We start from the raw sequence: 11,247 nt of genomic DNA on the forward strand, positions 1-11,247 counted from the left end.
ACAAGTTCGTGTAATATAACGTACACACAGCATGTCTCAGGGTCGAGAGGAAACGGTTCTCCGGTATGATCTCGTGTCAAATTGGAAGTTTTCCAGTTTACACTCTGTCGCATATAATTTATATTTGCGTTTAGAGATCGCGATATTAAAGCATTCATATAGTGCCCCTGTGACTTGAAAAGAATACGATTAAAGTATATATATATATATATATGTATAATATGCCTCATATTCTCGAGGCCGGAAGTAGGAGGTCACGGAAGTCCGCATTTGCCAAAAATTCCGCAGCTCCGCACGATTTCACCATATTTTACATACACACGTGAGTTTTGTCAAAAAAAAAAAATTTTTTTAATTTAAAAATATACAGTAATGCATCTAACCTAACCTCTTTTTTGCGATTTTATATAGAATTTTTTAATAGATACAAAATACTTCAAACCTAACCTCCAAATTTAAAAATATATTTGGCTTTTTTACTCTATCTCGATTCAATTTTTTTTTTTTGCTTTTCAAAACCGGTTTTTGGAAACATAACCTACAAATAAATAAAAAAAATATATATAAAAAGAAATACAAAAAAAAAAATAATGGAAAATATAAGTTATTAAAAAAAATACTTACAGGCCTTACAGTCACTCAACCGGAAAGAGAACGAGAGTGTTCAGCTTCTGCGCAAGTGTAGTATCTATGTAGGAAATAATACTAGAGTCAAATGAATTGTAAAAAAAAGGCGCGAAACACAAAATTATTTCAACAAATATGTACATATTTTAAGGTTATGTAAAAAAAAATCAATAGAAATAAAAGGCGGCAAATTCAAATTTCAAAAAAAAAAATTTCATTATTTAAAAATCCTCATAAAAAAAATTAACAAATTAAACAAATATTAAAACTATTATTGCATAAAAATTGTAATTTGTTTTCTATATAATTTCTATATAAATAAAAGAAAATTTTTCTTTTTTTTCTTAAATTATATGAAATAAAAAGAAAATTCTTTTTTCTTTCCTCTTCTTGTGAAATTGAATGAAATTAAAAAAAAAAAAGAGGGGATAGGGAAAAAAATTTGAAAAAAAAGTGTCGTGGTCGGGAAATGCCGTATATAATCTGAAAGTGGGAACCGAGGAGGAATGCACGAAAATAGATGAAGATTGCGCAACATATGTTTAAATTGAGATTCTGACGCGGGCGGATGCCATACCAATGGTTATTGCGAAGTCGCTAGGCGCACAATCACCTAAGGCACGTAATCGTCGACGAAAAACTTGAAACGTCATGATTTTAAATTTTACATATATATATATGTCATAAAAAATTATAAACAAAATTAAAAAAAAATTTCTAATTTTTTTTTATTTAAAAAATTAAAAATTATATTATTGAAACTAAATTCCAAAGGAATTAATTAATAATCAAAATAAATAAATAAAAATAATAATAAAAATGGAAAAAATTTTTTTTTTGTTTTTCTTTCATAAAATAGACTTAAATTAAACTTTTTGACTCTCTCTCTCTCTCTCCCTCTGTTTGGCAAGAATCTTTTCAATCAACTGTGACTATATGCAATTCACTGAAAAAAGTTTTATATTTAGCTCCAACAATATTCAGAGAAGACTGCGGCTATGACTCATTCACGAGAGAGCATTCTCAAAACGATTTATATGTAATTTTCTGCCTTCAAAAATTTTAAAGCTCCCATATTTTTCTCAATACTAATTTTTTTGTTTTAAATTATTGAATTTTTAAAAGAAAATTTTTGAATAAAAATTAATTTTTAAAAAATTTTAAATAAAAATTAACTTTTTTTCTAATATTTTATTTTAAATATTTTAAATTTCGCGCCAAAAATAGGAGACAATTATTTGAATATTTATTTTAAATAAATTTATTTAAAAAACCTTTTTTTGGAAAAAAATGGCTTTAAAATTTGGAACACCGGATGCAATTGTCATTGTAAATGTTAAAAAAAAGGAAAAAAAAAGAATAAGAAGAAAAGTAGTCACAAAACTGGATAGGAGTAGTCCCAAACAGGAAACGGTAAATCATACATTCACATCGTCTAGTTGAACACCTCGCTTTCTTGCCTTTAGTCATTTACATATTTTGACTATTGCCAAGAAAATTTATTCAAAAAAAAATTTTTTTTTTTTTTGGAAAAATTAATGTTCTGCCAACGAGAAAAAGTGAAAATTTAAATATCGCCCGTCAATTGTTTTCGCGCGGAGGGTGAAATTCAAATTTACTATTTTTTTAAAAAAAAATGCTAGCAAATTCAAAACTGAAACCTTCAAAAAAAAAAAAAATAGAATTTTTAATTCAGAAAAAAATTAAGTAAGTAAAAAAAAATAGGATTTAAATTACCCGCTAAATTGTCATCATAAAATCATGGCGGGAAATTTAAATTTAAAAATAAATACACAAAAATCCTTGGCGGCAAATTTAAATATTTAAAAACAAAGAATATAATAAAAATAATTTTTTTTTTGCTTACTTTCTAGAGGAAGATAAAAAAAAGATTGGTACTTGAAAAAAAGGGAAGAATATTTTTTATCTATTTTCCAAAAATGAACAAAAATGCAATTTCCATATGTCAAGGACAATCGGAAGTTGTTTTAAATAACAAAAATAGAAAATAGCCTTTCAATGAAATTTTGCGTTGATTGACAAGACGATTTGCAAATTCAATTTCACGAGGTCGTGAAACATCTGCCTCTGAAAAGAGTTTTCTAGAAGAAAACGGGGGAATAAGGTTGCTAATAGATTTGTCTTTTTTTTTTTTTGCAATCGAATTTTTTGTATAAAAACACAACATAATATATTTTTTTTGACCATTTTTTGCTTTAGTCATCAGATATCAAACTAACTATAAATGCAATAACATTTTGAATTTCCCGCCAAAAGTTTTAGTGGCAAATTTAAATTTAAAAAAACAACAGTTATTTTATTATATATTATAAATAAATTATTGTTATTTATAATAATAATAACAACAATAATAACAATAATAATATAATAATAATAATAATAATAATAATAATAATAATAATAATAATAATAATAATAATAATAATAATAATAATAATAATAATAATGGTAATTAATAATAATTATAATAAAAAAAAATAATTTAAAAAAAATTGTAATTTATTAAGGAAAAGAGAGTGAAAAGGAAATTTGGTTCGACGTCAGGAAGGAGAGAAGATTTTCGTTGAAGCTGACGAGTATATGTAAGAGAAGGAGAGACCGTATCTAACTGATTATTTTGGGATTGGACAGAAATAAACCGGGCCAACGTCGACCGATGGAAAAGCGAGAGCAAAGAAATAGAGAGAGAAAGAGAAAGAGAGAGAGAGAGAGAGAGAAGCCTTGAGGCTTGAGTCATCCGTAGTTGTCGGATTTGAATTTTGGCACTCTCGTCTGATTATACACGAGATAACGTAACTTGTCCCTACGAACTCAACTTTTTTGTTTCGTCTCTCTCTCTCTCTCTCTCTCTCTCTCTCTCTCTCTCTCTCTCTCTCTCTCTCTCTCTCTCTCTCTCTCTCTCTCTCTCTCTCTCTCTCTCTCTCTCTCTCTCTCTCTCTCTCTCTCTCTCTCTCTCTCTCTCTCTCTCTCTCTCTCTCTCTCTCTCTCTCTCTCTCTCTCTCTCTCTCTCTCTCTCTCTCTCTCTCTCTCTCTCTCTCTCTCTCTCTCTCTCTCTCTCTCTCTCTCTCTCTCTCTCTCTCTCTCTCTCTCTCTCTCTCTCTCTCTCTCTCTCTCTCTCTCTCTCTCTCTCTCTATATATATATATATATATATATATATATATATATATATATACTTTATAAATTGTACGTTAATTAAATTTATAATTCGGAAAAAATTTTTTTTCACTAACCCTACTATATCTTCAAAATTAATAATAATAATAATAATTTTTTTTCAAAAACTGTATATATAAATTATTTATATTTAAAAATATTTCAATTTCCCGCCAAATTTAAGATTTTAAAAACCAAGAAAATATTTTTCAAAATAGGAAAGAAAAGAAGTTTCTTTTCATTATTGCAATTATATTTTTGAATTTCCCTGCTAAAAATTTGCGCGGAAAATTTAAAACTGATTTTTAACACTTAAAAAAAAAATTTTTTTTTTTTTACATATATAAAAATGTATAATATTTAATTATTTATTTATTTATATTATAAGGAAGTTGTATAGCGGGCGGAAAAGTTTATTGCCGACTAAAGGAAGACAATTTGGCCCAAGTACAAGATCGGCAACAATGAGCGTATTACATTACGTCTCGTCTTTGGTTTTTAGAGAAGGGGGCGCCGACCTAATTGCTATACTATATTCTCCGCGACATATCAAAGGAAGAAAAAATAATTTTTTTATCCTGTATATTAACAAATCAGTGTTTCTTTTTTTTCATTTTCACAAAATTCTTTATAAAACCTAAAAATTTCTAACAAAAAAAAAAAAAAAAAAAAAATAACTGCACTGCAAAAAGAAGTATCTTAATATAAGATGTTTTGGTAGTTATTTTTAAGATGTTTTGGTAGTAATTTTTTAGTTATTTAAAATATCTTAGTTTAAGATGTTAATAGTATCTACGCCAAAGTGCTTTACATATTTTTGATGAAAAAAATTTTGAGGTTAATTATGGCCTCTTATGTAAGATGCTTATAATGTATATTTTATATTTTAGTAACTTCAAATTCTAACGTATACAATTACAATACACTGAAAAAAAATTCTGGTTAGGGTATATTTAACATTACTTTCTAGTTATGTTAACCAGAATTCTAGTTGAATTAACTAGAATTCTCGTTAAAATAACCAGAATTCTGGTTAACCTAACCAGAATCAAAATGTTAAATATACCCTAACCAGAATTCTGGTTATTCTAACTAAAATTCTGGTTATTCTAACTAGAATTTTTTTTCAGTGTAGCATCTTTTTTTTAAACATCTTATGACCCCACAAATATCTTAATTCAAGTTACTTATAGAAACTTACCGAAGTAACTTACAATTTAAGATGGAAGAAATATTTTCATTTTTGTTAAAACGCAAAAAGCATCTTAAATATTAATAAGATACTTTATTAAGACACTTATTTTTGCAGTGTGTATTTATATTGTATATTATATATATTATATTACATATACGGAGAAAAATGGAAAAACGAATAAAGTAACTTTTAACTAGACTTTAAAAGTAAAACCAAAACTGACCGCAATTTCTGAGCATTTCGCTGACAATTTTTACTTCAGAAATAGTATAAAATTTACTATTTCCGGAATAATTTTTTTTACTATTTTTAGAGTCAATTTTACTATATTTCTAGAGTAAAAATTGACAGAAATGCGCAGAAACTGCGGATAGTTCTGGTTTTACTTCACTGTAAAAAGAAGTATGTATCTTATTTTAAGATGTTTTGATAGCGTTTTTAAGACATTAAGATGTTTAAGATGTCTTGATGTCTTGAAAACGTTACCAAAACATCTTAAAATAAGATACATACTTCTTTTTGCAGTGTTTTTAAGTATAATAAAAATTAGTTTATTCGTTTCTCTATTTTTTTTTGTTCACACAATTATGAAAAATAATATTTATATCTAAAAATATACAGAAAGACGAAAAAACAAAAATGATAGACAAGTTAAGAAAAAACGTAAAAGAAGATTGGAGGGGGGGGGTAAAAAAGGAGAGATAATTTTAACAAGCGTTTCTTTTTTTCAACCAAAATACTTGAGTTCAAAATGAAAATAGGAAAAATTTGAAAATAGAAAAAATTTTAAAGTCTTGAAGTATAGGGGGGAAGGGAGAAAGGGAGTCGAGAGTCCCCAAAGAGAATAATTTTAAAATAGAAATAAATATATACGTTACCAAATTTAGAAAAATCTAATTTGGTTTCATTTTTTATTACCTCCTACACTCAAAACACACACACACAGAGACACATTAATTATATATACTAGATATAGAAACGAGAAAATTAACTAAAATTATTTTAATATATAGTTTAAAAATGAATATATTAAAAAATATATAATATAACATAATATAACATAATATAATAATATAACATAAATGTCATTATTTTATGATTATTATGATTATTATTTTTATTATGATTATTATTATTATTATTATTATTATTATTATTATTATTATTATTATTATTATTCTATTATTATTGTTATTATATTAAATATTATTAATAATAAAAATCAGATTAATTATAAATTATAATGAATTATATTATATATAAAAAAAAATTCCACACACACACACATCAAAAAGTTCTTCGAGACGTATGTATATTTTACAAGTTATATTGTATTTGCTGACGTACAAAAATAGCTGCAGTTGGCCCAGAAGTTGCGCTTTAAAATCAGAAATCAGACGCGAAAAGGATGATATGAGATAGATGCGGAGGATATGACATACATATATATATATGTGTTTGTGTGTGTTGTAGGAGGGCAAACATAAGTCAAATAAGAATAAATACATTTAACAAAAAATTAAGGGAAAAAAAATAAAAAAATTAATTATTCCAAATCGCTATATATATATGACTATTCGCAATAATATTTACACTTTGAGAATTGGAAACACAATTTTTGGAATTGTGCCAAAAAATATATAACTAAGACAGAGAGAGAGAGAGAGAGAGAGAGAGAGAGAGAGAGAGAGAGAGAGAGAAAATTCTCCACATACCTTATGGAATATTCTAGAATTTATCAAAATGAATTTTTTTTTTTTTCTTAAACAATCAATTTTGAAATTGATTGTATCCAAATTTGAGTAGTACATTATTTCTACAAGGATTTCATAAAAAAAAAAATTCAAAAAATTTTATTTTAATTTAAAAGAAGATAAATAGAAGTTTTTTTTATTAAAAAAAAAAAAAGAAATTTTTTACTTTCTCGTTTGTTTAGTCTAGCTTGCCAAGAAATCATGCTTCAATTAATATTAAAGAATTAAAAATACGACAGATTCCTCTATTATTGGTTCAATAATAATAATTAATAATAATGAATATTAATAGTAAGAAAATTTATATTATATTATTATTGCACATTAATATAGTTAAAAACAACCTAAAAAGACGATTTTACACATATAATTACTTTACTACAAGTTAGACATTGTCCGGGTCCAATAGACCTAGTCTAGGGATTACGTACCAAAATATAATCCATTAGTTAAAATAGGATTAATTAATAATATAAATTAAAATCATTATTATTAATATATTTATTAATTTTATTATTATCATTATTACTATTATTACTACTTTTATTTTTTTTGGTATTTTTTTGTGTAGGAAATTATTATTATTATTACAATTATTATAATTTATTTTAATTATATTTGTTAAATATTAAAATTACTTATATGAGTATTATAATTGTTATATTGCTATTAATATATAAATTATATATAAATACATATATGGTGCCCCATATTTTTGGAACTTTGACGAGCTGCTCTTTCTCTCTCACTCTTCTTATTATTTCTAATCCGAACATTCCCGACTTTACTAACGTCCAAGATATTTTTGTACTCTGTGTGCCAAGAGTTGTATTGAAAAAACATAGAGGAATGTTGACTAATTCTCATCAACGACTTAGTTTTGACATTTATGTGCACTCAATCATTATTTTCAAATTTCGAGGGCGAAATTTTTTTTTTTTTTTTTTTTAATTATAATTAGATTCACTGATCAATATCATTAATTATAAATAAATAAATTTTTCTTTTTTGAATAATTTTTAGTGGAAATTACTAATTAGAAATTCGTTAAAAAAACAAAAAAAAAATATTCCTATTATAGATATTTTAAATTGAAAAATTTACTAGTAAAAAAAAATGTTCAAAATCATAGTGTAAAAAAATTATTTGGTTTAAAAATATATTTTTTTTTGAAATCCCTTTTTTATCGATAGAAGTAAAGTCACTATGAAAGTGTAATGTTTCGTTATTTCGCCACAAGGTAATGCCACAGTACAGTAGGTGAATTTTTTTTTCATTTTTATCAACGAAAATGTGATACGTGTGTATATAAATGATGTAAACTAAATAGTTAGCTTTTTTTTAATATTTAAAAATTCTGTACCTGACTATTAATATGTTATGCAACAATAAAATGATTAATTTTCTTTTAGTATTATTATTTTTTTATCCCTTCATTACATTCATAAGTGCTTTAAATGCTGAGGTAAAACTTGATTTACCAAACGGTGGATTTCACAGGTAAATTTTAGGTTATGTTTATGATATATATATATATATATATATTTTATGGTATAAATAATTTTAATGACACGCAAAAAAATCTTTACCTAGAACAACGATATGTTTCACTAAAACAGAGAAAATTTTCGCTATTCTAGAGAAATATATCGCTGTTCCAGAGAAACTTATCGATGTTTAAGGTAAAGATTTTTTTTTTGCAATTATTTTTTCAGGACACTTAAATATGACATAAACATAAAGAATTTTGAAATGAATAATTGTCACGTGGCATTGTATTTTGAATTTCCATCGTCATTTTATGTAAATGTGGACGAAATTTCGAAACTGGTGAGAAGAGGGCAGGTACGAATATTCAGATGTTTTAAAAAATTCAAAAAATGTCGAATTAAATATATGGAGGAATACTTCACAAACTTTGAAAAAACTCCTTAGGAGGGTATTAATTTTAATTAATTCATTATTTTTCAAAAATAATTTTATATTTAAAGTAATTTTTACGCTTTTACTTTTGACTTATCCTAATTTTTTTAAGTTATGTTCATCCCAAAACTTATATTTTTAATTCGGGAAATATTGAAACAATTTATTTACAATGATTCATTTTTTAGCTAACAGCGTGCTCTATAGGCGAATTTAATGTAGAATTATTTGCTGAGAATGCAGGAACACAAAATGTGACCGTTTGTTCACGTCTGATTGGTTCAAATGTGATCTTGACATTGCCACTTCATCAACGATATCACGAACCACGTGAAGGTGGTGGTTATATTGAAATTAAATTGCCAAAACCAAAACTTCTCATTGGCTGTGAAGAACGTATCAAGGAGCATCGAGTTTCAAAAGTTGAACTTTGTTCACCATGCTCTGAACTTGTTGATAAATGGCGGGAAATATCGTACAATTTGGTAAATTATTATTCATTTGTTTACTATTTTTTGCTATCATTCTTTCTTTTTCCACATAAATGTACTAACCGCGTAACATTGAAACAGAAAAATATGGTAAATTTAAAAAATCAAAAATATTATCAAAAAATACAAAATTTATCTTACTGTAGCACAGCATTCACTAGCCCAATCAAAAAGTGCCCCATACATTTTTTGTTCCAGACTTTTTGCTCAATTTTTTGTCATTATTCCCGAGACAATATTTCGCAAATTTAATTTTTCGAAATTTTTTAAAAAATTTATCTGAGTGTAGCTCAGCATCCGCTGGACCAATCAAAAAGTGCGCCATACATTTTTTGTTCGAGACTCCCGGGTTAAGACTTTGGCGGTATTCCCGATCAATTATCTCGCAAATTTAATTTTTCGAAATTTTTTCCAAAATCTTTTTGAGTGTAGCTTAGCATCCGCTGGACCAATCAAAAAGTGTGCTTTACATTTTTTGTTCAGAACTTTCTTCTAATGACTTTGTTAGAATTCCGGAGCGATTATCTCTCAAATTTGATTTTTCGAAAATTTTTCCAAAATCTTTTTGAGTGTAGCTCAGCATCCGCTGGACCAATCAAAAAGTGCGCCATACATTTTTTGTTCGAGACTCCCGGGTTGAGACTTTGGCGGTATTCCCGATCAATTACCCCGCAAATTTAATTTTTCGAAATTTTTTCCAAAATCTTTTTGAGTGTAGCTCAGCATCCGCTGGACCAATCAAAAAGTGCGCCATAAATTTTTTGTTCGAGACTCCCGGGTTAAGACTTTGGCGGTATTCCCGATCAATTATCTCGCAAATTTAATTTTTCGAAATTTTTTAAAAAATTTATCTGAGTGTAGCTTAGCATCCGCTGGACCAATCAAAAAGTGCGCCATACATTTTTTGTTCGAGACTCCCGGGTTGAGACTTTGGCGGTATTCCCGATCAATTATCTCGCAAATTTAATTATTCGAAATTTTTTCCAAAATCTTTTTGAGTGTAGCTCAGCATCCGCTGGACCAATCAAAAAGTGCGCCATAGATTTTTTGTTTGAGACTCCCGGGTTAAGACTTTGGCGGTAATCCCGATCAATTATCTCGCAAATTTAATTTTTCGAAATTTTTAAAAAAATTTATCTGAGTGTAGCTCAGCATCCGCTGGACCAATCAAAAAGTGCGCCATAAATTTTTTGTTCGAGACTCCCGGGTTAAGACTTTGGCGGTATTCCCGATCAATTATCTCGCAAATTTAATTTTTCGAAATTTTTTAAAAAATTTATTTGAGTGTAGCTCAGCATCCGCTGGACCAATCAAAAAGAGCGCCATACATTTATTGTTCAGAACTTTCTTCTAATGACTTTGTTGGCATTCCGGAGCGATTATCTCGCAAATTTAATTTTTCAAAAATTTTTCCAAAATCTTTTTGAGTGTAGCTCAGCATCCGCTGGACCTTTCAAAAAGTGTGCCATACATTTTTTGTTCAGAACTTTCTTCTAATGACTTTGTTGGTATTCCGGAGCGATTATCTCGCAAATTTAATTTTTTGAAAATTTTTCCGAATTTGTTTTCTAGTTTAGCTAAGCATCCGCTGTACCAATCAAAAAGTACGCTATACATTTTTTGTTCGCTACTTTTTGCTAAAGAATTTGGCGGTACTCCCGAACGATTATCTCGCGAATTTAATTTTTCGAAATTTTTTAAAAAATTTATCTGAGTGTAGCTCAGCATCCGCTGGACCAATCAAAAAGTGCGCCATACATTTTTTGTTCGAGACTCCCGGGTTAAGACTTTGGCGGTATTCCCGATCAATTATCTCGCAAATTTAATTTTTCGAAATTTTTTAAAAAATTTATCTGAGTGTAGCTCAGCATCCGCTGGACCAATCAAAAAGTGCGCCATACATTTTTTGTTCGAGACTCCCGGGTTAAGACTTTGGCGGTATTCCCGATCAATTATCTCGCAAATTTAATTTTTCGAAATTTTTTAAAAAATTTATCTGAGTGTAGCTCAGCATCCGCTGGACCAATCAAAAAGAGCGCCATACATTTATTGTTCAGAACTTTCTTCTAATGACTTTGTTG

At 27.4% G+C, this 11,247-nt stretch overlaps 1 protein-coding gene across 1 annotated transcript; it reads left to right on the forward strand.

Annotated features, from left to right (window-relative positions):
- Nucleotides 1–8,022: 8,022 nt before the first annotated feature.
- LOC127277430 (phosphatidylinositol-glycan biosynthesis class X protein) lies at nt 8,023–9,160 on the forward strand (the record flags this gene model as incomplete). The annotated part of the gene is made up of 3 exons (XM_051298536.1): nt 8,023–8,252; nt 8,468–8,597; nt 8,864–9,160. Coding segments are annotated over exons 1-3 (552 nt in total), but the record flags the coding sequence as incomplete, so codon positions are not given.
- Nucleotides 9,161–11,247: the final 2,087 nt, after the last annotated feature.

The sequence above is a fragment of the Leptopilina boulardi genome, unplaced genomic scaffold (genome assembly GCF_019393585.1).
Source record: "Leptopilina boulardi isolate dan_hultmark-lab unplaced genomic scaffold, ZJU_Lbou_2.1 LbouV2_169, whole genome shotgun sequence".
In the NCBI taxonomy this organism is placed as follows: Eukaryota; Metazoa; Arthropoda; class Insecta; order Hymenoptera; family Figitidae; genus Leptopilina; species Leptopilina boulardi.